General features: G+C 38.8%; 1 protein-coding gene across 3 annotated transcripts in view; it reads left to right on the top strand.

The window, feature by feature from the left end:
* Positions 1-1025: 1025 nt before the first annotated feature.
* Positions 1026-26205, top strand: part of stox2b (storkhead box 2b) — a 37463-nt gene continuing 12283 nt past the window's right edge. Inside the window, exons 1-2 of one of the 3 annotated variants that reach the window (XM_046859253.1) lie at positions 1026-2647; positions 25715-25867. In XM_046859253.1, the coding sequence (XP_046715209.1) occupies positions 2470-2647; positions 25715-25867 (331 nt within the window). In that variant the 5' untranslated portion in view covers positions 1026-2469. Of the gene's footprint in view, positions 2648-19949; positions 20054-20109; positions 20344-25714; positions 25868-26205 lie in introns of those variants that run through there. The other 2 variants (XM_046859255.1, XM_046859254.1) reach the window with 2 other exon arrangements.

The raw sequence follows: 26205 nt of genomic DNA, 5'->3' as shown, positions 1-26205 counted from the left end.
CTAGTGCAGATATTTCGCTTCCGGGATTGTATGTGTATCGATTACAAGGCACTGTAATGTAACACCTACCATCTGGGAAGCTTCAGATCCCAATCTTCCACCGCCCCAAATTCTAATGCAGGAACAATTCTTGGTCAAGGCTAATTTGTTTGACTAATATGAAGCAGCTTTCTCAAAGACAAGATACCTCTGGTGTTAATTGTGGAGGCAACTGTTAATTTAAATTCTTCAGATGTACCTCAGTATAGTCCATCTGTGCCATGGCTGTTCCCATGTTTTGTTGATTTTAAGGGTGCTCTGGAAATTGTTCCCAAGAACTTGCTGGACACGATTTTGCTGATTTGAGACTAAAGAATGGACCCAAAGATTGAGAGGATGGAGGGGTTTGCTTTATTATATACTGATGACCTTTGACACGTGGCCTACTGGAAAAACATTAGTTCATTGCCGCTCGGACGACTGGTCAGAAGAAGCGAGTACACCACATGATTAATAGCATGCTGCAGGAAAGAGAGAGGAAAAGTTTCTGGTCCAGTAGAGTTACTTAATAACCACAGATTTTTATGGCAGTCCATTTTTAGAAAACCTCACACAGACATCTTGTGAAAAATGCATCCATAAAATAGTAATTCATCACAAAATACTGACATTTCCAATAAACCACATACACTTCATGCTTTCTAGTCATTGCACACTAACTTGTGAAATTCTAAAATTTGTTAAGGACTCGTGAGATATACCTCTCCTAGAAAGCAGGACATATTCTCGGGAGACTTGTTGGGTCACCGAAGGTTAAGTGTAGCCAAATAAATATAGTGACTTGTATAGATATTTTTTCTGTCACTGTGTTCTGATATCGTGGCATATTCCTGAGTAAATAATTCAGCGTGGGTTTGGATACGTGTTTGGCTAGTGTTTTCCCCTTCCCCCTCTCTCTCTCTTTCTCTCTGTCGCTCTAAGCCGATAGGCTGCTGTCAGAGAGTGATTGGCTGTGAGGGCTCGAGCAGCTGCACAAAAGCGCTCAACTCTAAAGAGGGAGGGAGGACGAAAGAGAGGGAGAGAGCCAAAGCGAGAAAAAGCAAGCGCTCTAAATGGTGCTCTCCTGACTCTCTGCAACCTTCTAACGCCATTTCATGCTCGGATCTCAATAGCATTCTCGCTCCGTGTGCAGCGTCTGGCTTTCGGACCAAAGGACACTGTTGGGATTTGTGAACGACCAGTTTAAAGAGGAAAGACAGAATCAAGAGAAAAGAACAAAAGGGGAACCTAGCAGTGGATGGCATGGGAGCTTGATGCGTCCTGTCTTTTGCAGCATCAGAGGTGGTTTATCTTCACTCTCGCCTTCCTGTTTTTAAAACACTCAAGCTGTCAGTAGCTGCATACTGACAGGCCATGTGTGTGTAAATAAAGCTCAGCGCTCTTATAGGCTGGGCACCAAGCCAGCAGTGGAACCCTGGAGGTAGAGCACTTTGAGCACCACTGACTGACTAGATCAACAAGTCTGACATGAGACAGTTCCTCAGAAAGGCATCTAAATCTCCTACATAAAAGTCTACTACAAAGCGATGTGTGTGCTGGCATTGGTAGAATTGAGTGCAGCACTGAACCAAACGAGGCAGCCTGAAGAACGAGAAGGCAAGAGAGCATGCGTGGGGGTGTGTACTGCTTTGGAATTGTTTTCACCCAGCTGTGCCTTCAGACCCGTCCGTTTTTAGAAAGCCACACGTGCATGTAGCAGTGTTTTTTGCTTTTTGTCACCAGTGCATCGGATCATGGGAAGTGCTCTCTGGACCTCCCGGTGTTGCCTTTCACATGGGAATGCAATATTATCGGACTACAGTGAAGTCTGATTGAAGAGATTTAGTGCTTCCTTTTGGACTGCAAAAAGTTACCATGCTGACTATTTAGTGAGAGAATACTTATCGGCTGTAATGGCTGGAGGAACATTAGTGTTGATTTGTTTTTTTTTTTTTCTTTTTAAGTCTAATTTGTTTTTAGTGGAATCTTTTGTTTGCTATGCTCAGCTAGTGGAGCGTAGCTTTGCTGAATTAAGCTATTGTTTGAACAGAGTTCTCTCACGCTGCAGACATTGAGCTCCTCCTGCACCCCTGCAACCCCTAAACCAACCAAGACCACCCCCTCCATCCTCCCTCCCTGGTCCCCTCATCTGTCCCCACCGATCCCCCTACACACCTCCTCTTCAATTCTTATGGTGGAGACGCTGAAGTGTGCGTGTGTGTTTTGCCTGAAAATGCATGTGAACCTCTAACTCTAAGCCTGGATTTGGAATCTATTTAGCAGCTGAAGATGTCTGTTTGAAATTAACGCTTAACCAGGAGACAAGGACAATTTGCTGATTGAGGATTGTTCAGATTTGAGCAGTCTGAATGAATCGCCTTGCATGCGGCACGGGAGGGAAGGGAGAGCGCTAAAGCACCACTTCTGTGGAGGAGGTGGGGGCGAGCGGACATGAAGAAAACTCGCAGCACTACTCTACGCAGGGCCTGGCCCAGTTCGGACTTCTCCGACCGGGCCACGGAACGAACCCGTTCCCGCAGCGAGAAGGACTACAGACTTTATAAGCACTACCCCAAGCCCTTCAGTACCTACTCAGTCTCACAATCGCCTCGGATATACATGCCTACAGGTGGGTTTACTTATGATGCCATATGATGCATTTTGCAGCTTTTTCCAGGTTACTGGTTCGTAGGTTACTGTATATTTCTGGCTGTACATTTTTATTCTTGGGGAAAGATTCAGCACTGGTAATAAGTTTAGAAAGTAAACTAAATAATTTGGCATCAGGAGATTTAGTTGCCAGTGGTATTCTGCTATAAGCATGCCTTTCAAGGCCAGGAGATACAGGTCACCTACTTTTAGGAGTCTGTAGTCCTTCCCTTAGCTGCAGCATCTGTTAGTGTGGCACAGCAAACGATGGAGGGCATTTAAGCATTTGCTGTAAGACATGGCATGTACAAACTCATGCCAAGTTTGTGTATGAAAATTGACCCAAGATATCGCTCACTCAAGCATGATTTAGGTCATGTTCGTTGTTTTTTTCCTGACAGTGGTCAACACTAGCACATTTTTTACCTGCAGAAACTTTAGATTTATTTGCTCTATCGATCCATCTATAACACGCTATACATATATGTGCATATTTATTGGAACAACTACTATTTGCATTGCTGGTAGATGCTAAATTGCAATTTGTTGTTGTATACCTGTACCATGCAAAGACGGATTTTTTTTTTTTATCTATCTAGATATACAGGGTTTTCTGTTGTGCGTTAGTAAAGCTTTATTAGCATTGATGCAAATACAATCATGAAGGTCATGTTCTCTGAATAAAAATTATAGCTACACTGTGAACCATTGAATGTAAACATAGGTCTCTGGTTAAACTTAGCTTAGTTTAACCACACCTTAACCAAAAATCTTTACCAGCCTCCTATTTCTGTTTTGATTCAACCCAACCATTTACAGTTCCTTTCTTGCAAATATAAGCCCTAGAAAAAAGATTGGTGGTGTTATCTAATTTGTGCTTGATTTGCATGATGCATGGGAGACCAGTGAAGTTTAAGGCCCTCTTGTTGCAGTCAGCTTGAAGCTAAAACTTGGAGCCAAAAGTGCCCTGTGCTGTCTTTAGGAGTGATGCTTTCACCAGTATTCCATACACTGAGCCTGGAAATCCATGCCTTTCGCTTGACTTGTGCCCAGTGTCAACAGAAAACGAATTGTTGCTGGTTAATGTCCAGCTAAAATGTATGCATGGCAGCATCATAACAGCTAGAGATCAGTTTACTTTAGCATAGGGAAGAAGGGATTTCGGCTTCAGAGGGCACTTTCAGCACAGAGAAAAATGCTGAATGGATGCACAGCCTGAGCTGCCAAGTTTACATTGGTTCAGCTACTCATCACGTTTCCTAGCAACATTAAGGGTGAGAGGTTAAATGATGTGGCCATTATGGAAAATGAGTATGATTTGGATTACAAAGCACTAGCATGTGAGTAAATGACTGGGGATAGAAGACTGAAAACAGAACTGCTCCTGTTGAGCAATGAGTGGAAGGTACAGTTTAGTAAGACACAGTTTTGATTTATTGATTTCTATAAATTGAGTTCATAATCATGTGTTTTGCTTTTCAAACTGGCAACCAAACTGGATTGGGGAGTGGGGCTTGAGGCCAGTTTTGTTCTAAGGCAATCGAAGGCCCTGTTGTTTTCATATAACTTCTGAATGAGGTGAAATAATAATGGTCAAACCGAAGAGAAACAGAGTTGCTATTCTTTTGTAGCTATTAAAATAAAACCATGCAAACATTAAATTCCTGCTAAATGGCATGACTTCAACATAATAAATCTGTCAGAATTTGCTCACATGGTTCTGTGGTGGCGTTGCTGGTCGAGTAAGCATACGGATTGTGACTTTTGCATTGCGCCATGCCAAGAGGTTCCTGGCTCAAGATCTGTTCAGCAGTGACCACACAATCAGCAGCATTGTTGCGAGATCAGCAGTGCAAGCTCTGGGGTAGCACACAAGCTGTGAACCAGGCTTACCTCCATCCTGTTCTTTGCCTCATCACTGTAATTATTCCATTTTTGCATGGTTTCTTTTTATCTCCACACACACACACACACACACACACACACACACACACACACACAGAATTTAGCTGGCTATCTAATAAGATATGCCTTTTAATGTTATTGCTTTCATTAATATTTATTAGCTGCATCAGGTTTTGAAGTATGCAGATCTGTAGATCTTAAGGATTTATTAAAGCTGCAGCTCTTCATGAGCCTGCAAAGCTGAAGAACTTTAGGGGACACCAATCTGCAGATCTGTACTGAGCATCCTTTCAACACACTCTGAACTGTTTGACTCTACTTTTCTGCAGTTTAGTATAATAACTAGATCTAACCCCATTGTCCTGTGTTGCCCAGAGAGCACAGGTTCTCTTTTGAGTCCGGTTCCTGTTAAGGGTTCTTGCTCGTATCATCTTGGGTAATGCCTTCGATTCTTGCTCAATTGGGATCTCAAACTAGATCCTGATTTCTTTAAAGTCATTTTATCTCAGTTTTGTTTATCATTCAAGCTGTGCAAATAGAATGGAATTGAATTTCAATTTAGGAGGTTTCTGCAGGTCATTCAGATTTGGATCTGAATGATCATTTAGATCTGCAGATTTTCAACTTGGAGTTAAATGCTGCTGATTAGGGCTAAGTTTAGATCTCTCAAAAATAGTCTGGGTTTTAACAACCATATTCGAAATGATGCTAATCTACAGTGATCATCATGCGTGGCTGTTTTTGGCAAAGCTGGCCTCAGACAATTTAGGAAGTGCTGGATTCCAGATTAAGTCGAAGAATATTTGGGTTTCCATACTGGTTGATATCTTGCAGCCTGATGAAATACAGCTTTAGAATCTCCATGTAATTATTTTGAATAACGTCTTTTGGCTGCAGTTCTTCGGACTGTTGTGGCATACATTTCAACGAGTCTCCACTGTGCTATTCTAGCGAACAAAGAGTGTTCCAGTCTGCATGCATAACGGTTTTTGAGGGTGTTTCATTTTTCCAGTCATCGCGTTTTTGAGCTTGCGTTATCTCACCTGGCTATCACACAACCTAAAATTATACAAACAGGGGCTTTTTGGAGAAGGTCCCAGATCCATTAGGAAGATTGACAGTGTCTGTGCGAGCAAGAGAACTAGAGGGAATGTATAGGTTGAGAATGCATCATTAATTCATGGCAGTAAGGAGGATGTCTGTGGTTGTGCAGATGGCCAGAGAAAGGTTTGTGAAGAAGGCCAGAGAATCTTGAAGAAGGCCTGGAACGATCACGACTATTTCAGGACATTTTTATCCTTTCCTGTTTCGGTCTGAAACTTTGTCTTTAAATTTACACATGTCCCTATAAGGAGATTCCATGGATTTGACAAGCTGCATGTGAAAATCCAGTCTCACTTTTAAACAAATGAACCAAGCTGAACTTCTTGAGCATAAAAAGCTTGCTTTGAACATTTAATAAATAAGCCGTCCATTTATTTTTACATTGAATACATTTTTTTTTCTTTACTTTCTTTTTTTTTTTTAAACAGTGTACAATCATGCATTAAAGAGCCCAACCCATCATCTTTGTGGTTTCAGTGATGCACAGTAGAAGTCCTTTATAAATTGAAGGGCAATCCTGAGTATAAGTAGCGGCCTGCCTGGGCTTGAAGTCTTGTAGCGCTTGACTTTTCACAGGCAGGACAAAAAAAACATGCTTTATCTCTGCATGCATCTGTCCAAATAATCATATTTGACCGAACGCTTCAGGTGATCAGAATGTGTTCATTCATGTTCTCCGAAAACAAATAATAATCATGAAAGCTTTGCATATTCCAGATCCATCAAAATATTTGTACATTTTAGGGCAAGACGACACACGGGACTGACAGCGTGTGTGTCAATTTTTACGCCATTACTGTCTGCTCCATGTCAAACAAGCTTAAAACTGCATCTGACAGTCTTAACAATGTTGTGAATGGGGAAGCTGCGTTCCTCTGGTTTCAGTCATCGGTGTTTCGTCTGCGATGACAGTGTGTTAGCTTAGCACACAGTAAAGTCATCATTGCCGAATTGAGCTACTATTGAGTTACGCTGGAAGTAATTTGACCTGGCGGTGATGCTGTGTAGCGAGCTTGGCGTCAGCAATCGAGCACTGTCTCCGAGCCGAACCCTCACAGAGACAAGTTGACTGAAATACAAGGGAGCCTTTCTTCGCTGTTTTCTCATTGGTTGGCCGTGTCTGAATTGTTGGCTCATCATTTGCGATGTTCCGAAGTCAGTTTCAATTTCCGATCACTTTTCTGGACCTCTTTCTTTCTTTATCATATGCTTTCTCATTTATTTTTCTCTCACTGGGTACACAAATCGAACCTTCACAGAGGAATTTTAGACCAATTCTATAATGACTGCTTAAAATATTAGTCAGATCACAACGGTGACTCATCAAGCGCATCATACTCATACCAAACAGACTTTTAGACAGGATCATTTTAATTTTTAGCAAAAGGACAGTCCCCTTCAAAAATATTAAACAGGGCACGTTTAAATGTCAAATGCACTTTTGTTTTAAATCAATCCATTTTTTTTCATTAAACCATCCTTGACTTTAGGTCGACCTTCCAAATAATGTGATTGCCATCTGTGACAGAATATCTGGGTGAAAGCTGCTGGAAAACCTATGGCTTGTGCTCATTCACAGTCTGAGTTTATTATTTTATTACAGACACCTGAAAAATATAAATATTACAGTCGACTCATCCATAAAAACTTCATGTTCGAATCTGGACAAAGTTATCTTTTTGTTTTGCCAGTAACTAAAAACAAACAAAACAAAAAAAACCCCAATACGACGCCTGTATTTTTTTCAGCCGTTAAAAAAAAATATATTACATTTAGGATGGCATGGTGGCACAGCGCACCTCTTTCTTACCCCTCCAGGATCCCAGGTTCAATCCTCAACTCAGATTAATGTTGCAAACCCTAAGGAAAACCACATGGACATGGGGAGGACATAAAAATTCACACAAAAACAGGTGGCTTGGCTAAGTGTAATTCATATTTAAGAAATGTACAAAAGCGAGAGTGAGGTTATACTGAATTACAAAGGTGATCTTGCTCTCAGTCTATAAACAAGAAATTAATAAGTCGGTGACATGTTAATTTTTACTTTGGTGTTAAACCATGTTCTATTTATAGCATTTCGGCTAGCTCACAATGATTTGGATATTCCTGGTTTTTTCTAATGAATTTTTTGTTTTGTGGTAAATGCATAGGAGGAACTACAGTATAGGCACTTTTAGATCATTGCGTTACCAATCAAATTAGCGGCGCGGATTTCACTGCATGTAGTATAATATTAACTTGAACCATACGCCTCCCCCTTTCCTTGCCATTGTTTTTTATTCATTTTTTATTTTATTTTTATTTTTAATCCCTGTGCTTCTAGAAAGCTGCTATTGCCCCCTTGAGTAAACACCCTTAACCTCATCTGTATGCTCACATTATACAGCGTGTCTCAGCTTTAAATCTTTTCAGATAAAAGCTTCTGCCAAACGAATAAATGTAAACGTACACTTCACGATAGTAAACCACCAGAATGCATCTCCCTGCCATGACCCGTCTTCATGTCCTCCAGCTGACTGTAAGTCATAATAAAAATGTATTGTATTGCTGTCAGCGTTTTATGAGCCTCCTGCAATCTGCTATACTTCTCTTAGACTTCCAGAATCCCCCTATAAACACTGACGCGTTTGGTGACTGCTTCACGGCCTGTCTTAGCCGTCTGCCTTCTGGCGTACACTCCGTGTCTGGGGTGATGCTTGCAGACATGGTATTAATCCTGTGGCCGCTTTCTTCTTTTATTTATTTATTTATTTTTTTTAAAACACCTTGGCTCAGGAATCACATTAATCTTCAATGGGGAAAAATAGTATCGTAAAGCAAAAGTGTTTTGATGCAGAGACGAATGTTGTCACTTCCATTTGTATTTTTTTTTTTTTCTTCAGATGGATTGTTTGGGGTTGCTGAGTGTCTTCCCAGCATTTTTTTAATGTCCAGATTCTGATTTTTCTTCCCTCACCAATCGTTTAATAATCATGTAGTGTATACCGTGTGGAAAGCTCCCGACAATATAAGATGTTATGGCGTGTTATGAATGTTAATAAGCGTATATGTGGCATGATTAATAGCAGGGCCATTTTCATATCAGTGTTGCGTGAGTGCCTGCAGTTCATCATCCCACTTCTATTGTAAAATGTTAGAGTAGGGGTTGTGTTCCTCAAGCGATCGGGAAACTTGTGTGAACTGTTAGTGCTTTTAGATTTACATAATGACTCATTTGCATACCTTTTAATCGTTCTGGGTATCAGAATATTTGTTGTTGCCGACTTTGAACTTTCTGCAGGACAAAAACATTTTTTATGCACATTTACAGCGGAAGCTTGTTTTTAGAGTGTCTTTTGTGCTATACAGGATAATTACATTTTGGCTTGGTTCCCACTATGTGTTTGGAGGAATATCAACGTGTAGTGTCTACACATGCATGAACTCTTCTCATGCATGTATTAAATTAGATCTCTCTTTTTGCTATTTCGTCTTACTAGCATAAGCAGGAAAGGTGGTCAAAACTGAAGGCACACAATTGTTTAGGACTGCTTTGGATGTGGAATAATACCATTTTTCATTCACTTGCCCTTGTGCACAAAGCGAGCTCCATGAAGATATGATTTACATGATTTGGAGAGGAAGATCTTGAGTGGCCTGTTATAGAGTGCTGACCTCAACCCCTTTGAACAGCTTTGTGATAAATGTGAACACTGACTGTACCCCGGGCCTCCTCACACTACATCAGTACATGCAATGCTCAAAAAGCACATACAGTACTTATGACCAGGTGTCTGCAAACTTTTGGCAATACCTATAAATAAGTTTATTTTTACAACAAACCTCAAAACAGAATGGAGTGAATTTGACCATGGGAAGGTTGTTTGTGGCAGCATTTCAGAAGCAAAGTCGTCGGCTTCTTCCATTAGGTGTCGCCACAGTGGATCATCTGTCTCCATACCCCCCTGTCCTCTACATCTGCCTCTTTTAAACCAACTACCTGCATGTCTTCCTTCACCGCATCCATAAACCTCCTTCTTGGCTTTTCCTCTTTTCCTCCTTCCTGGTGGCTCCATCCTCAGCATTCTTCTATCGATATACCCCATGTCCCTCCTCTGCACATGTCAAAGCATCTCAATCTCACCTCCCTCACCTTGTCTCCAAAATGTCCTACATGCACTGTCCCTCTAATGAACTCATTTCTAATCCTGTCCATCCTCGTCACTCCCAACAAAAACATCAACATCTTCAGCTCTGCTACCTCCAGCTCCACCTCCTGTCTTTTACTCAATGCCACTGTCTCTAAACCATACAACATCGCAGGTCTCACCACAGTCCTATAAACTTTCCCTTTCACTCTTTCACATACTTTTCTATCACTAATCACTCCGGTCACTCTTCTCCACCCACTCCACCCTGCCTGCACTCTTTTCTTTACATCTCTAACATACTCTCCATTACTTTGCACTGTTGACTCCAGGTACCTGAACTCTTCCACCCTCTCCACCTCTTCTCCCTGCAACTGCACCACTCCACTGCCCTCCTTATCATTCATACACATGTACTCTGTCTTACTCCTACTGAGTTTCAGTCCCCTCCTCTCCAGCACGTACATCCACCTCTCCAGGCTCATCTCAACCTGCTCCCTACTCTCACCACAAATAACAATATCATCCGCAGATATCACAGTCCAGGGAGACTCCTGTCTGACCTCGTCCGTCAACCTGTCCATCACCACTGCAAACAGGAAAGGGTTCAGAGCCGATCCTTGATGCAGTCCAACCTTCACCTTGAACCAGTCTGTTGTTCCTACTGCACACTTCACTGCTGTCACACTGTCCTCATACATGTCCTGCACCACCCTCACATACTTCTCTGGCACACCTGACTTCCTCATACAATACCACAACTCCTCTCTTGGAACTCTGTCGTACACTTTCTCTAAATCCACAAACACACAATGCAACTCCTTCTGACCTTCTCTGTACTTCTACATCAAAATTCTCAAAGCAAATAATGCACCTGTGGTGCTCTTCCTTGGCATGAAACCATACTGTTACTCACAGATGTTCACCTCTTCTCTCAGCCTGGCTTCCACTACTCTTTCCCATAACTTCATGGTGTGACTGATCAACTTTATTCCCCTGTAGTTACTGCATGTCTGCATATCTCCCTTATTCTTAAGAATCGTGGTGGGAAAAAAATCCAATGGTTTCCAAAATTGATTTTATAAATTAACTATAAAGAGCAATAAAAAAAAAATTAAATGCACAAAAACAATATGAAATCCTTACTTTCGTAGTTTTAATGGATCATCCTACTTCATCAGTTAAGGTGTTGGACTTCTGATTGTAAGGTTGTGAGTTCAAATCTCTCCACCACCAGGTTGTCACTGCTGGGCACTTTAACCCTCAACTGCTTAGTTGTATAAATAAATTAATTGTAAGTCGCTCAGGATAAGGTTGCCTGCCAAATGTTGAAAATGTAACTTGGCTATCACGTGTCAGTCAAAATATTTAAGATTTAGTTTATACTTGGATTAAGATTTTTATTTTTTTTATTTTTTTTGGTTTCTGCCTTTAATCATTTACAGAAGACTTCAGATAGGTATATTTCTCCAGGAAAGCGATGCCTTGTTTAGAAAAAGTGTAAATACATTATACAAGGTGCAGTAATTTAGCTAAAATGTAGGGATAAGAAGTATGCTATAGCAAGTATAGCATTTGTATGTATTATGCATGTAGAGAAAATCTAGCTGTATATGCCATTTACAGTATACATACACCATATAATATATACCACTCGATTATTAGTCAAAGGAAATGGATATCAAAATAATCGATAGTGACCTCCTTTCTGTTTTATTAAATGATCCGCTCCATCTTGAAGATCTCTAAGCTAATAGAGCATGTAAACCTTGTTACACATTGCTTAGTAGCTGCTAATTTGTTTTCAGTTACAAGTCAAACAGAAATGTCAACCATAGCAGCTCATGGTCATGATCCATAATGATTTCAGCACTCAATTATGGCCCAGTGTGTGTGTGGGGGGAATTTTCAATGCCTTATTTTAGGACGTATTTGAGTATTAAAATTAAAGTAAAGTTTTCAACATTTTTATAATTCCCACTTCTAATATACAAATGGAAGACCAGGGAGAATTTATGAAACCTTCATATTAAGCATTGAAAACATTTCATGCTTATTTGTTGGGCTGGCTAACGTATTTCATTTCAGTATGAATTTCACAAGGATGTTTACTGCTGTGAAAAATGACGTTGGTATGCTTTGCTGGTCGGTTGTATGCATGTATACGGAAATCTGTGTTTTCCTTTCCACCATGTACAAGTATAAGGTTTCTTTTGTTTAGAAATGCAGGCATATGGCTTAAGGCATCTAAATTAACCTTTTTCTTTGAATGTTCCCCTATTATCTAACCAGGCTTTGGTTTTTTGACTCGTGTATGATAGGGCTGGACGATTTGGGGAAAAATGTCATGTTAAGATTATTGTGGTCAATATTGCGTTATAATAATTGGTATCATGAGCTCACTTGATTGGTTATCAAGGAAATTGCACACAGATTAGTGATGATGCTGAAATGTGTATTTGTAAAACTATAAAGCTTTTCAAAATGAAATAACGTTTGCATTAATGTAAAAAAAAATAAAAATTCTCAAAGGTACAGCTGAATTTAATAAAACAATAAATAAAAACACAAAATTTCACAAAAATAAGATCTTTGAAACATTTTATCGAAACAAACGAACAACGCCCTGCCGCTGCCCTCGACAATTTAATAATTAATCTGTTTTTCTGCTGAAGTTTAAGATACAGTACATGTTTACATACTTGAATTCAGGCAAATCTTTATTATTAAATGTGTTTAAGCTTTTTTAATAGAAGATTGATAATGATTTGTATGGTGTAGGAGTGGAACATTGCGGTGGGAGGGCAGAGCACTGGGGGTGATGATGGGAATCTTGCCCAGGGTTCTAAAAGGTTAGAAATGGCCCTGTTTACGCAGGATGTAACAGAGCGAGAGAGGGATATGTCTGGGAAAGGCGGAGGATGCCAGTTGAAGGTGCGCCACGCATTGGCGTCAAGAAAAAATGCGTGTTAAAAAAAAAAAAAAAATATATATATATATATATATATATATATATATATATATATATATATATATATATATATATATATATATATATATATATATATATATATATATATATATATATACACTCATCTCTCTTTCCCTCTCTGTCTTTCTCACACTTTTCTCACTGCATCCTTGAGAGGAAATGTCTGACTACAAAACGGAAACGTCCTCATAAATCGCATGCATGCAATATATTTTATTTTTGTAACTTGTTTAACAGTTTAACTACATTTTATTTCCATGACTTTCTCAGGGCACAGAGCCATTCTGTACAGATGGAGGTGGTGTTTCTATGCTGTTTTACTGAAACGTTTTGAGAATCATAAGTAATGGCTGGGACACGTTGTAACAAATCTCACAAAATTATTCATTTCAAAGAATTAACATGTAATGAATATAGTTTGTTACATTGGATGTAGCATAGCTTGTGTGCTGGTTGACTATTGGTTAGAAAAATGAACTAAACATGTGACTGCTGGTTTTTACTGGTGTCCTTTTTACTTTGTCAGTTTGATGGTGTTCACAAAAGTGGTTGTCACTTTTTAATGGAAATCTGAGTGGAAATTGTGAAAGCATTTTGTTTGAGGTGTCACTTGTGTGGTTACATAAACTGCTTTGCCTTTTGATGCTGAGAAACTTTGGTCCTGCTTGTACACGGATGTAGGAGGATGTCTTTTAGGAATAAATATTGTATTAAACCTGCTGTACCAGGGAAGACCTGTGAAGGATCTAAGAAAACCGATATATTGAGGCGTGCGTTTGTGTTGCGATTTGGTTAACAAATTTGAATGCGAGTGTTCGTGTGCCACGTGTTAACGGTTGAGCGTTTGTTGCGTTTAGAATAGCAGGCATAACTGTCTACGGGTTATGGTCCGTCCTGCATTACGGCCACGCGGTTATCTCCCTCATACAAATGTACATGTTTTCTCTCTTAAGAGATTCCTCCCAATGCAGGTAGGAAGAACTCTTCAATCCAGTCTGTTCAGTATTTCATTTTAGATCTAAAAAGGTAGTTTCAGGGATCACGTTGCCACTCTGTGCTGTTTGTTTATGGGGGGTTTCTGTAGCGTGTGTGCACAGTAAGCCGATTTGAATAATAAAGCAGAACCAGATGAAAGTGCATACGCTGAAGCCCGAGCTCTGGGTTTCAATGCAAATAATGCGGTTGCTTTATAATAGTTTGTTGTTGTGGCCCGTAGTGCATCATGAAATTTAATGGGAAATGTGAAGAGAGTTGTTATTTCGGAGCTGCTATGTCCTGAAGTGTTTTTTTTTTTTTTTTTTTGGGGGTTTGTCTTGGAAGTGCTGCTACGGAGTCGACTTCACTCTAAAAACTTAAGTGGTTAAAAGAGAAACATTGACAGCTAACATACACTGTAGCTAGACTAAATGTAGATAATGTAAACACACATTGAGCAGCGATCAAATAGTTGAAAGGACACATGACATCCGAAATTTTTATGTTCTGTTTTTTTTCTGGATTGAACAAAAGGGGTACAGCTTTTATGTACAGCAGCCTTGATACTGGGAGGAAATGTGTCATGAACCGAGTGTAGCATTACATACTTGAAGCACATAAATGCAGCTGCTAGTGTATATGATAGTTTGTCCCATATTCTTTTTGATCCATTGATGACACAGGTTTGGAATGGTGTAGGGTTTGTTTCAGGGGTTCACAAGACGGTGATTAAAAATGTCGGGTAAATTGTATGTTAAAAAAAGACAGGACTGATCATTGTTTGTCATGAGATTCCTTTTAGCCTGTGGGCTAGCTAAATCAGTATACATGTCTAAAAGTGTCTTTAGCTGTAGAACTCTTCAGCTTATAAATACTTCAAATGGACAGACGTGTTGAAAATCATGAGGCAAACATCCAAGCAAATCAGGAAACGTACATGCAGTTAACCAAACAGAATTTGTGCAAATCTATAAGAATGGACACTAAGTTTGATGCGTTTCTCTAATGAAAGTTCGCAGCCGGCCGACTTTAAAAGCCATTTGAAATCTAAACATGAACATCTGGTCAAGAACCTAAACAAGGCAAAGAGCAAAAGAATAATTTAACATCTCTGAGGCTACTTGAAACAAATAATTTAGGTTTAAGGTTGACCCAAAAAAGGGTTATGAACCTTAAAGAAATTCATTGATCAGATTTATTAGTTTAGTTGTCTTAGCTTCTTTCTAAAACGGATCAAAACCAGCTGTTAATGTTTACTGGGCTTATCCTTGATGTTTGCACACAATTTGTAGGATTTTAAGTCTCCACAAGAGGGCAGATCAGAGTCGAGATTTTCCTCTAAGGCAGTGTAATAATAAATGAAATATACAGTAATCCTACGTTTATCGCGGTGGTTAAGTTTCCAGAAACGAAAAACCACAGTAAACGGATGCCACTCCTAAAATGCTTTTTTTTTCCTATTGTATAAGCTGTAAATCATCCTCCCACACACTTTATACACAGAAAACATTTGCAAGAATATAGCGAGGAATTTTGTATAAATTCATAGATATACAGTACACTCTCACATTTATAGTGAGTACATGTACTGTACAGTATTAACATTTAACTACTTTTTATAATTAATAATTCGATTTTTATTAATACATTTCATTATTTCAACATTACACTCCATAAAAACAATTCCCTATAAGTTTTTTGGTCTATAGTGCTATCCATGAGAGACTGGGGAAATCAGCCAAACTAATTAGTTATGTGGCAAATGCAATTCCGCGATAAACCGGGGGTGCGAGATTCCAACCTCGGTAAAGCGGGGGATTTTGCACATTTGCTCTGAATTTGCACAATGATGAATATGGTGGTAGACAAGGAGGGATATGGTGATGTATATGTGGAAAATGCTTTACTTTTTCTTGTGTTTATTGTGCTGATGGAGTACTCTGATGGGAAGGTGCAAGCTTAATGGTAAAGGCATTGGCCTCAAGTTAAAATCCCAGCCACACCAAACTGACACTACTGGACCCCTGAGCAAGGCCCTCAGCCACTTTGCTTCTCAGTTGTATGAATGAGATCAATTGCAAGTTGCTCTAGATACCAATGCCCTAAAATGTAAATGTACTCATTGTTGCACATTTTGTACAGCCCCTCTTATTTTTGACTTTTGTATAACAGCATGTTGAAAAGTTTCCCTTTCACTGGAGAGATTTGCCAACGCTAACCATTATTTAATTAAATTTGATGAATGAATGATTTGCTGCCATCTATTTATAATTCCGTTCAATGTGGTTGGATTCCCAGTGAGCGAGTCAGTTCCTGTTATCACTTGCATTATATCAGTGAAAAACAGTCACCAGCCTCTTTCTCTCTCTCGCTCTCTTTCTTTTTCTTTTTCATCTCTCTTTTGAACTGGAGACAAAAATGTAGTCCGCTGAGAAACTGGAAAGCACGGTGCTGTCTGTCCTGCAGACTTTCCCATGGTAGAAAATGTAAAGAAACAGCTTTGTTCCGGACACTGGAGACTCCTTACAGTATACAGTACTCTTTCTATGATCTTTAAAAAGTAAACCTATTCCACATTGAAATTATTTAAACAATACATACATTTTAAATATTTATCATTAGATTTGGATTGTGTGTCTCATATTTCATACAAATCCCTGTGAACGAGTTACTATAGAAATGATAACTATTGGTATGGTATCAAAAACTGACCCAGCACTTTATATATGACCAGTTTCGAGTGTTCTGAAGATTTAGAATGGAATATATGACATGGTCTAATTTAGGATATAACTAAGGTGATGTCTGTACCCTCAAGACACCTCCTAAATTGACTGCTTGCTTTATACCCATTAATCATAATACAAAGCTAGATTTGTGATATTGCTGTGTAGTGTGATAGATGCACACTACTGTATTTGCTGACTTTTCAATTTTTTTTAATCATAATAAGAGTTGCTACAGCACGAGTCAGTTCTTTATCTTTTCTCTAAATTCCTTCTTTATTCTAGGAGAAATTAATACTCTGGCTAAACCCCCAGCTCTTGTACCGTGCATGCAGCTCTGAGGGTTGTTAAAACTCAGCACTCTGACGAACTCCAGGTTGTGATCATGAAGGCGCGTGGTGGCCTACAGCCGCTCCCTCTTGGCTGGTGATTTGTCGAAGCAGCACCTGCTCTGTGTTTTCACACATCAGGAGGTAACGACCTAAAGTGCAGAGAGTGCGGGAAGAGCGCATGCTCAGTCACGGCTGAGGGAATACGCTCAGCATGCCGAGGATTTCCCTGCCGTAACACGCTGTCAGCCATGATGGATTGGAGGCCCACCGCTTGGTCCTTTTATAGTGCCATTTAAATAGTTCGAATTTGGAAAATTGATGGTTAACCTTTTTGTCTGGTTTTCAGTAACTATGCTAAGTTCGCCCAAGAGGTTCATTCCGTTTCCTTCCGTTCCGTACACACGTTTAAAATTCGTAATTTACAGTGATCCATGTTTAGGGAAAGAAATGGTACAATATTTAGTTTTTTAGATTACACAGTCCATGAGGTGTAGATTACGATAGGGCTTCCATATATCATCATCATCATCTTTATCGTCATCAGCATGTTTCTGTTTAAAGTCACCGAACTCCAATCAGGCTGTTTTTGTTTGAAGCTAATTACAGTAATGAGCACAGTGACTATAGTATTGTCATTAAGAAACCAGTTTTGTCTTGTAATTTCAGCTTCCTGATTGTTGGCCCCACTTCATTTTTTGGGCAGCCAGGCGTGGGAACATAAAGTCATAGGGAGATGTGTGTGTGTGTGTGTGTGTGTGTGTGTGTGTGTGTGTGTGTGTGTGTGTGTGTGTGTGTGTGTGTGTGTGTGTGTGTGTGTGTGTTTGGGGGGCCAGCATAAAGAGTATCTGAATAAACCAGAGGACCTTTGTGTCACATAGCGTCTCTTTTAGAAGATTTGCCCTTCCCCCACACACATACAACACCCCCTTGGCCATCTTATTACCTCACCCCATCTCCCTCGCTCCTCCCTCCTCCTCTCACACGCCATTGTCACCTTAACAGCTTCACTACAGTTTCTAAGCTGATCATTGTTGCCTACTTTGTTGCTGGGCTGAATATTTGACGACTGTACTCACTTTTTTTGAACAGATGTTAGCGACAAGGTTGAACTTGATTCATCACTTCATTGGGCTGCTTTTGTAAGTTGAGAAAACAGGTTCGGTTCGACCCACATTTGTGACACGATGTTGTCAAAAAACATCACTGACTTGTCATTATTGTCAACAACCAATCGCTGCTCTCTATTGTTTTTCTACATGCTCATGTTTTTGCTCTTTTGGGGTTTTATTTTTATCTATCTATCTATCTATCTATCTATCTATCTATCTATCTATCTATCTATCTATCTATCTATCTATCTATCTATCTATCTATCGGTACAAAAAAATTAAGTTTCAATCTTTGTTGCATAAAAACAAAAATATTCAAGTAAAAAGTGACTTAATCCATTTCCATTACAATTTGTTTGATTTCTTAGTGTAAAAATATTGTTTCTGACACCATACCAGAAAACTTCTTTCTGTAAGCAATTGTTTTCTATTCTGACATAACTTCAGAATATCTTCCATACATTTTGATTTGCAAATGATCATTAAGATTCAGCGACTGGGCAGAATGATGCCGGCTGACTTCCAGTGACTTTGGAGAATACATTAGCTAATTTTCTGGTATGGCAAAGCTGTTCCTGATACCATGTCCAAGTCCTTTCATATCCACAAATGAACAGCAGCTGAGGCACAGTTCTGTATAAGTTTTGTAAATTGCACTAAAGTGTGCACGTGTGTTCTGTTTAGATTAGATTGTCAGTAAACTGTAAAGCCCAGAAAGATTATCATGAACAGTTAATGCCAAATATAGTAGAGTATTAAATAGTTTTTTATTAAGAGAAATAATATTAAAGCAAGAATAATGATAGCAAAGACCTGAGTTTTTCTTAACATCCTGCTTTATATCTAACCAAGTTTGAACTAAGACGAGGGTGATCAAGATACAGTTGATTGCATATTGCAAAGCTGTACATTCGTCACAGCATAAATCGTAGTAACATTGTAAAGCGATTTGTAGATTAAAGATTTGATGAAATTGATACTGTTGGAGAAACGTGGTTTTCTCACAGTAACACGCATTTGATATGAGTTAGATGAAAATTCTGTATGTAATTATTACATCAATAAAAATTCGTATTAATTGGTTTCATTTGAAGTTATTGTCATTTTAATTTCAAGTCAAGTCAAGAAGCTTTTATTGTCATTTCAACCATATATAGCTGAGCCATTTAACTGTTTTTGCTGTTTGCTTTGCATAAGCTATGAAAAGGGAAGAATGTTTCTTTGTTGAGCAAGGAAATATCCCAAGAAAACAACATCAGTAGCCTTAATTTTTTTCTGCTTCTGGTGTGTAATGTATTTTGCCAGAGTAGTCCCTACTTGACAATGATGGTCAACGTTTTTTAATTACTTGGCCAAACTGTTATCAACACGTGTATAATTGAGCTTCCTGTTTACAATTCCAAATGTATATTCGTGAAAAAGTGTCTGCAATGTGATTAATGAACTGACAGAATCCCTCTAAAAATGTGGGTGAAAATGGATTTGAACTGTAATGTAAAAGAAAGTTTGCTACAATGCACGTGAACAGTTGATAACCTCAACAATAAGGAAACAATAATGTGTATTTGGTGTCACCCAAATGAGGATGGGTTCCCTTTTAAATCTGGTTCTTCTTAAGGTTTTGTCCTCATACCATCTCTGGCTTTATTTTTCTCACCAGTCGCTTACAGTCGGTTCACAGTGCACTATGGGTGATGTAGTGTACTTTCTGGGATTATAATTTGTCCACTTAGATTTCAGGAGATCTGAATTATTTTAAAAATAATCCTGGATCTCAGGAGTGATGAGCCAGACACGAAGTCAAAACTGACCAAGAAAACAGGTTGATGTGGTTCATTGTAAACGTTGCCCTAACAACCATCTGGTTAAGCTCTGCCTACTAGCTCGAGTGTCAATGGGCAATTCAGCTGGAGTGAGTGATCAAGGAGGAGGAGGCGATAGGGGGGAATGAGTTCAGTCACAATGTGATTGGTCACACCTCCTTTGCCTTTGTGTGGAGTGAAGCATGCTGGGTAAGGAGCCCTGGCTTAACTGAATGTGCACTGGAGGTTGGGAGAGAGCTGGAAGGTTGTGTTTTGGATTTAAGAACCGAGGCTACAGAGGAAACAGCAAGGTAGAGAAGCCTCTTTCTTTTTCTTTTCTGTACAGCACTACGTTTGTGTGTTGTAGTGCTCCAGGGCACATCCAGGAGGAGGATTCGGGAGCCGTGTCGTCAGAATCACAAAAGCAGGGGGTGGGGTTGAGCCGGGAGATGCGTGGACAAAGAAGCCTGGCTGAACAGGATTGTTTACTGCCGAGCGAGCGTCTCCTCTCCTGCTATTGCATGACTGAGGCTTCCAGAGCAAATTCAGAGATGGTCGAGGGACAGCTGCGACTACCGAACAGGAAAATCTGGCTATCAAGGTCTCCCCCCTCTCTCTCTCTCTCTCTCTCTCTCTCTCTCTCTCTCTCTCTCTCTCTCTCTCTCTCTCTCTCTCTCACACACACACACACACAGACTTTCAGTAGCTAGCGCGTCTCTTTTAGTTGCGTCTTATGCTGAGGGTTCGTTCATTGAAAGGTTACGGTTGTCTCATGAGAGCTTGTTGAAGCAGTTGTTGTCCATGAAGGAAGAATTTATGGTATTAATGGATATGTAGTTATTCAAATGGCACCCAATACTGTTTGAACTCCCTCTGCAGCTGTTCCTCTGTCCCCTTCACCCACCCAGGGGGAGGGAGCTGGACAAAATAAAAATGTCTGCCAGTCTCTCTCTTTCTCTCTCTGAGACTTCACATAATTCACTATCTATGCTTTCTGAGGTGGCTCTTTTTTTAATCTTGGCTCTTATTGCATCAGGATTGAGTGGTGTTTGTGTGTGAGAGAGAGTGAGAGTATGTTTGATCCCTGAATGGTCTGGCAAACCAGACAGGATCTAGGTTTCCTATTTGAAGTGCTTTCTCAAGAAAAGCTTTTAGATTTGATTGTAAACATTACAGAAAAATAACCCCATGTTGTATTCCTAGTCTCTAATAAGATGTAATACGTTAGCAGGCCCTAAGCAGTAATGTCTTACGAGTCAAGAACAAGTTATTCCCTGTGATACAGTCGTAACCAATCGTTCCATCCCCAGCTTTTTCATTCTCTCTCTCTCGAATTTAAGATAAAAACAAGCGTTAAGTTCAGACGATTATAGCGCGTTGAGAAAAGGTTGCAAAGCACTGACATCTTGCGCTGAGCTTTTCAAAAAACGATCGATAAACACCAAACAAAACTTTGCATCATCAGCCACACAATGTAATAAAACCTGCTGGCCAATCAAAAGCAAGCATTCTTAAACACATGATTTTACATGTTTAACAAAAAGTATAATACTAAGGTGACAATTTGTTGTGAACACTTGGAACCTGCTACTTATTGTTCTTTAAGCACTCTGCTATATCCACTAAATAGATTGAATCCTGAATAAATAGTAAATCAATCTGGATAAAAAAAAGCCGCACATGTAAACATGTCTGGTTTGAATTTGTAGTGAATCCAGGCAACCTTCTGATCATAGAGAGGTGCCTGTGGTCCTTTGAGAGTGTTATCTTTCTCTCTGTGTTTGTTGTACTGCTGATCATATCCTGTTGACATTGCCACCAGAAACCTCAGTGAGTTGTGACAACTCTGTATACTTTTCCAACAAGATGTAGGGGTGTTTAAGGAGTCATCGTTTCCTCACAGTGATACCAACCTGAGTAACATAAGGATCCCAGTGGTGTTCCATGTTGGCAGTTATATTGTAGTGGTGTTTCAGTGCAGTAAATGTTTCTGACTAATAAAGTGTGGTTAATCAAACAGCACAGCAAATTAATAACATCATTAAACACTTAAAAGTTCTAAAGTTTGGCGTTTAATAGTAAACTGACATTAGAATGATTTGCCTTCGTCAGTGCCAGAATATGGGCGTACTTTGTTTTTAGCGAGTAAGATGCAAGCCACCCGAGACTCTGAAGGACATGAAATGTGTGTTTTTTTTTTTTTTTTTTATGTAACATGCCATAGAAATAAGTTTTCAGCCACTAAATTCTAAAGTCATCCTGCATTGTAACACCTGGATATGTCAGAAAAATAATCAATGATGGGGCTGGGCAAAATGACAAAAATATCATATCACGATACTTGATGTCATTTCAAGGATATTGTGTAGCACGATATATACATTAGATAGCAAAAATTTGTCCAATAAACTAATTTTAGAGAGATTAGAATTCAGAGGAAATATATATATATATATATATATATATATATATATATATATATAAATAAATAAATAAATAAATAAATATATATATATATATATATATATATATATATATATATATATATATATATATATATATATATATATATATATATATATAAGATCCCAATGATATTTCAGAAAAGGTTTATCAAGACATTTATCACAATCTAAATATTATATCAACACCCAACCCTAGTCAATGATTGTGCTGGCTGTTAAAATCATTATCTGTTTTAAATCATAAGTCTAATAGTACCTGAGATCTTAATAAGTGTGTCCCAAATTGTGTTCTGTAGAAATGAGCATCCCGAAGGTACCCAGATGGCCTACTGTGGATGTATGAGCACCTTTTCTGCAAATATTTCCCAAAAGTCTACAATTTTTGTTGAAAAATAAATCAAGGGAATGGTCAATTCAGTGAAATAAATATATATATATATATATATATATATATATATATAAAAGAAAAATACAAATATTATCTTTCGCATTATTTGCATGTATTTGTCCTTTTCGATCTGACGATGGTGATGGCGATACGACAAAATTGTAATAATTTAGATTTTCACACAGCAGCCAAATGTAGCAGCATATGCTCCGCCCTCCACACACGAACCGGCGCTCGTCCACGTGCTCACTGCCACATACAAATATACTGTATTGTTTATACAATATGGTACTGTAAATAGCTCTCTATTGCTAAATTATGTAATTACAGTATAATTTCCCATACTGATCACCATTTTTAAAGACTCCTGGGTAGGCTAGGCCATGTCTCGTCTTTAGGTTGTGATGGGGTCATCGGAACACATCTTCATTGTAAGTCGGGGACCACCTGTAGTTTTAATTCTAACAGTATAAGTAGGTAAATTGGGATGTAGCAGACTAGTAGAGAGTCAGGGTGTTTGGTGTCTGATGTCTGTTTCCTGTTTTGTGATTAATTTCTCAGTTCCAGTCTGGCAATCTGAAGTCCTTTAGTTCAGGAAACGAGGAAAAAAAATATGTGAGCATGCAGAGGGACTATTTTGTCTTTTGCAAAGAGCAATGGAATCATGGGACAGAGCATCACTGCCACTGTTTGACAGTTTATGCTTTAGTAGTTAGTATAAATAACTTGCGGTCATTTTATAATCGATCACCTCCTTAGTGCACTAAGGCTGATGGATGTTATTTGGCATTTCTGATTCATTTTCTAACTTCTGCTTTAGTGGAGCTTGTACATTTCTTATCCAAGGTTGCACGACCTTGAGACTGTTGCATTTTTCTTTTTTGTTCAGCTTCTAAGCTGTTAATAAAAGCCACCTTTCATTTTGATAAAGGATTATATTTCTGATTATCCAGAAAGCCAGCACCAAGTGTTGTTGCCAGGGTTTTCCCATGGACTCAAGCAGCTTCTGAATGGATCTTTTTCTGCTGCAAGTTGGCTGCTGGACATGCATTCAATTATGTAGCTCCTTTTTTTACATCACTTACTTACATCTACCAGGCATTGATTTCACACTAAATAATTCCTGAGTTTCTGTCAAATTTGTATTCCCAGAACCAAAACCCTAAAACCTTTGACACCGTCCAGAAATGCCAACTAGATCTCTTCTTCAATTCACTACGTGAATGACCTATGCTTTTTTTGTTGTTGTGACAAACCAGTTTATTATTGGATGAAGTGGACTCTATGGATAAGTGGCTGTTATAAATGCTCATGTGTTAAAATAGTGCCTTGATATAAACCTGTGCTTTTATGGAAAATTAATCAAGACCCTCTGACAACTGCACTGTGGTTTAAAAAAAAAAAAAAAAAAAAAAAAATATATATATATATATATATATATATATATAAAATAAAATCAATCACATGAGTACCTTGAATGGAGAGTCCTGTAGCGCTGTATTTTATTATATTAAAATTTATGATGTCTGTGAACTGATGTATTCTCACACATTTATGCTGTATTTATATAATTATATAAGAACATTGTATGTCCTTGGTGTTATGTTGTCATGCTGTTTTATGTTGTATGTATGTAAAAATATTACATTATATTTGGTAGTGGACTTTAGCAGTCATTGGGCGGCTTTCAGAGATACACATTTTCTGGCAACCTTGTCAAACTGATCTTTGATCATCTTCCTGGAGGCTCTAGAGGCTCAGATTGTTTTTAGGTTTCTGCCACCCACAGTTCAGTTATTCATACCAAGAACACTTTGTGTTTTCTGCTAACATGGGTGTTTCAGGCTAATCAGCTTACAGTAGCTTTTGTTTTCTGTGGCCAAATTCAGTGCTTTAGCTTGGCATTTCTGTCGGTAAACCTGTGTGGAAGGATTGACTGATATCCTGAGGTTCACACTGAGCTACTCACTGTGGTGTTCCAGATTTTTCAGGTTGGGATCTCCTAATTCTTTCCTTATCTGTTCCTTATTCTTCTGCCATGATTTTGAGACCAGGATAAAGCTAGTAAATTTGAGCAAGAAGTGGTGTTCAGCAAGCATCCCATAGGTCATCAGTTTAAAAAACAAAAAAAACCCACACACATTTGTGTTTATTTTGCCCACCGTGGTATTGGGAGCAACGGAGGTGTTCAAATTTGACATGCTATTTAGTGATGATAGAGGGATTGAGGTGCAGCTGCAAAAAGGCTCTACTAAAAGCTTGGCATCTACTTTAACAAATGGAATTCTTGTAGTATGAGACTCCAACAGACATTGTAACATTTGGTCGAAAGGACACCTGGTGTATGCAGTGTGTCTTCTCAAAGTTTGACCCACGGCATGGACATTTAACTATATTAATGGACGGTTACAAAAGTAGTCATTTAGTGTTTCTGTTCGTCTGCCAATAGTGATTCATAAGCCACAGTGGGTGAAAACCTTTCTTGGTAAACAGTCTATACACAGTGCACCATTGGTGAGTGAGATAGCATGTGCAGCCATGACTCATTCACCCCATATTCATTTTGCTCATTTAGTCATTGTTTAGTAATTGGGAATTTATTATTCTGTGCATGATGTGAAATATTTGTTTAACCAGTCTGGACACACTGTTCCTTTTCATCACAGGGGTACTGGGTTTGTTTTGAAATTCATGCACAGATTGATTTTTTTTTTTTTTGCCCTCCCTCCATTTCTTTTTGCAGACTCAGTCAGAATGGACATTTTGCATTGTGTTAAGAAAAACGTTTTTTTAATATGATTGTGCAGAATATTTTCTGTTTCATTAGTAGCTTTTTCATTGTTTTGGCACTGGTTTGAAAACGTATGGATGTTCAATGCTTAGATATAAACTGTGCACAAAGTTATTACATTTATGGTTTTTAATTTTTGTCATGTATACTTCATAAATATATAAATAAAAGTTATAATGGTGTTTGTTCTGAATTAATTTTGGTGTACTTCACATGTCTGTTTAATTGATTGCTTTGTTTGAGAACATGTTACTACTTTTATTCATATAGCTATTAATGGCACTTTACCTCAGCATATCCCTGACCTTTTGCTATTTTTGTCCTTTAGGTGATGTGTCTCCAATCAGCATGTCTCCAATCAGTCAGTCCCAGTTCATCCCACTGGGGGACATCCTGTGCCTGGCCATCTCGGCCATGAACTCTGCACGCAAGACCGTCACACAGGAGACCCTCGTTGAACATCTCGCTACATGCTTCCCAGGTTCTACTTAATATTGCTTAAAGTTTATTATATCTACAGTATCTCACAAAAGTGAGTACACCCCTCACATCATAGCAACATTTTTAATATATATATTCTCAAGGGACAATACTAGCAGTATAGATTTACTGTCTCAACATACAGCTTCTATTGTCAAAATAGCTGGCAACAAAAGTAATAACAGCTGTTTTTTAAAAATGCAAAGCCACACATGTCCTATTCATGTTCATGTTTTTGTCTGCTTGACAGGACCATACAAATTTGTGTATCTTGTATTCGAGCAGTTAAAATTTGCAATTCTTTTATATTGATCACTGGATATTTAACATGCCACCTCA

This window comes from Silurus meridionalis, chromosome 10 (genome assembly GCF_014805685.1).
Source record: "Silurus meridionalis isolate SWU-2019-XX chromosome 10, ASM1480568v1, whole genome shotgun sequence".
In the NCBI taxonomy this organism is placed as follows: Eukaryota; Metazoa; Chordata; class Actinopteri; order Siluriformes; family Siluridae; genus Silurus; species Silurus meridionalis.
The sequence above is the reverse complement of the archived record's forward strand: the minus strand, read 5'-3'. Positions and strand labels throughout refer to the sequence as shown.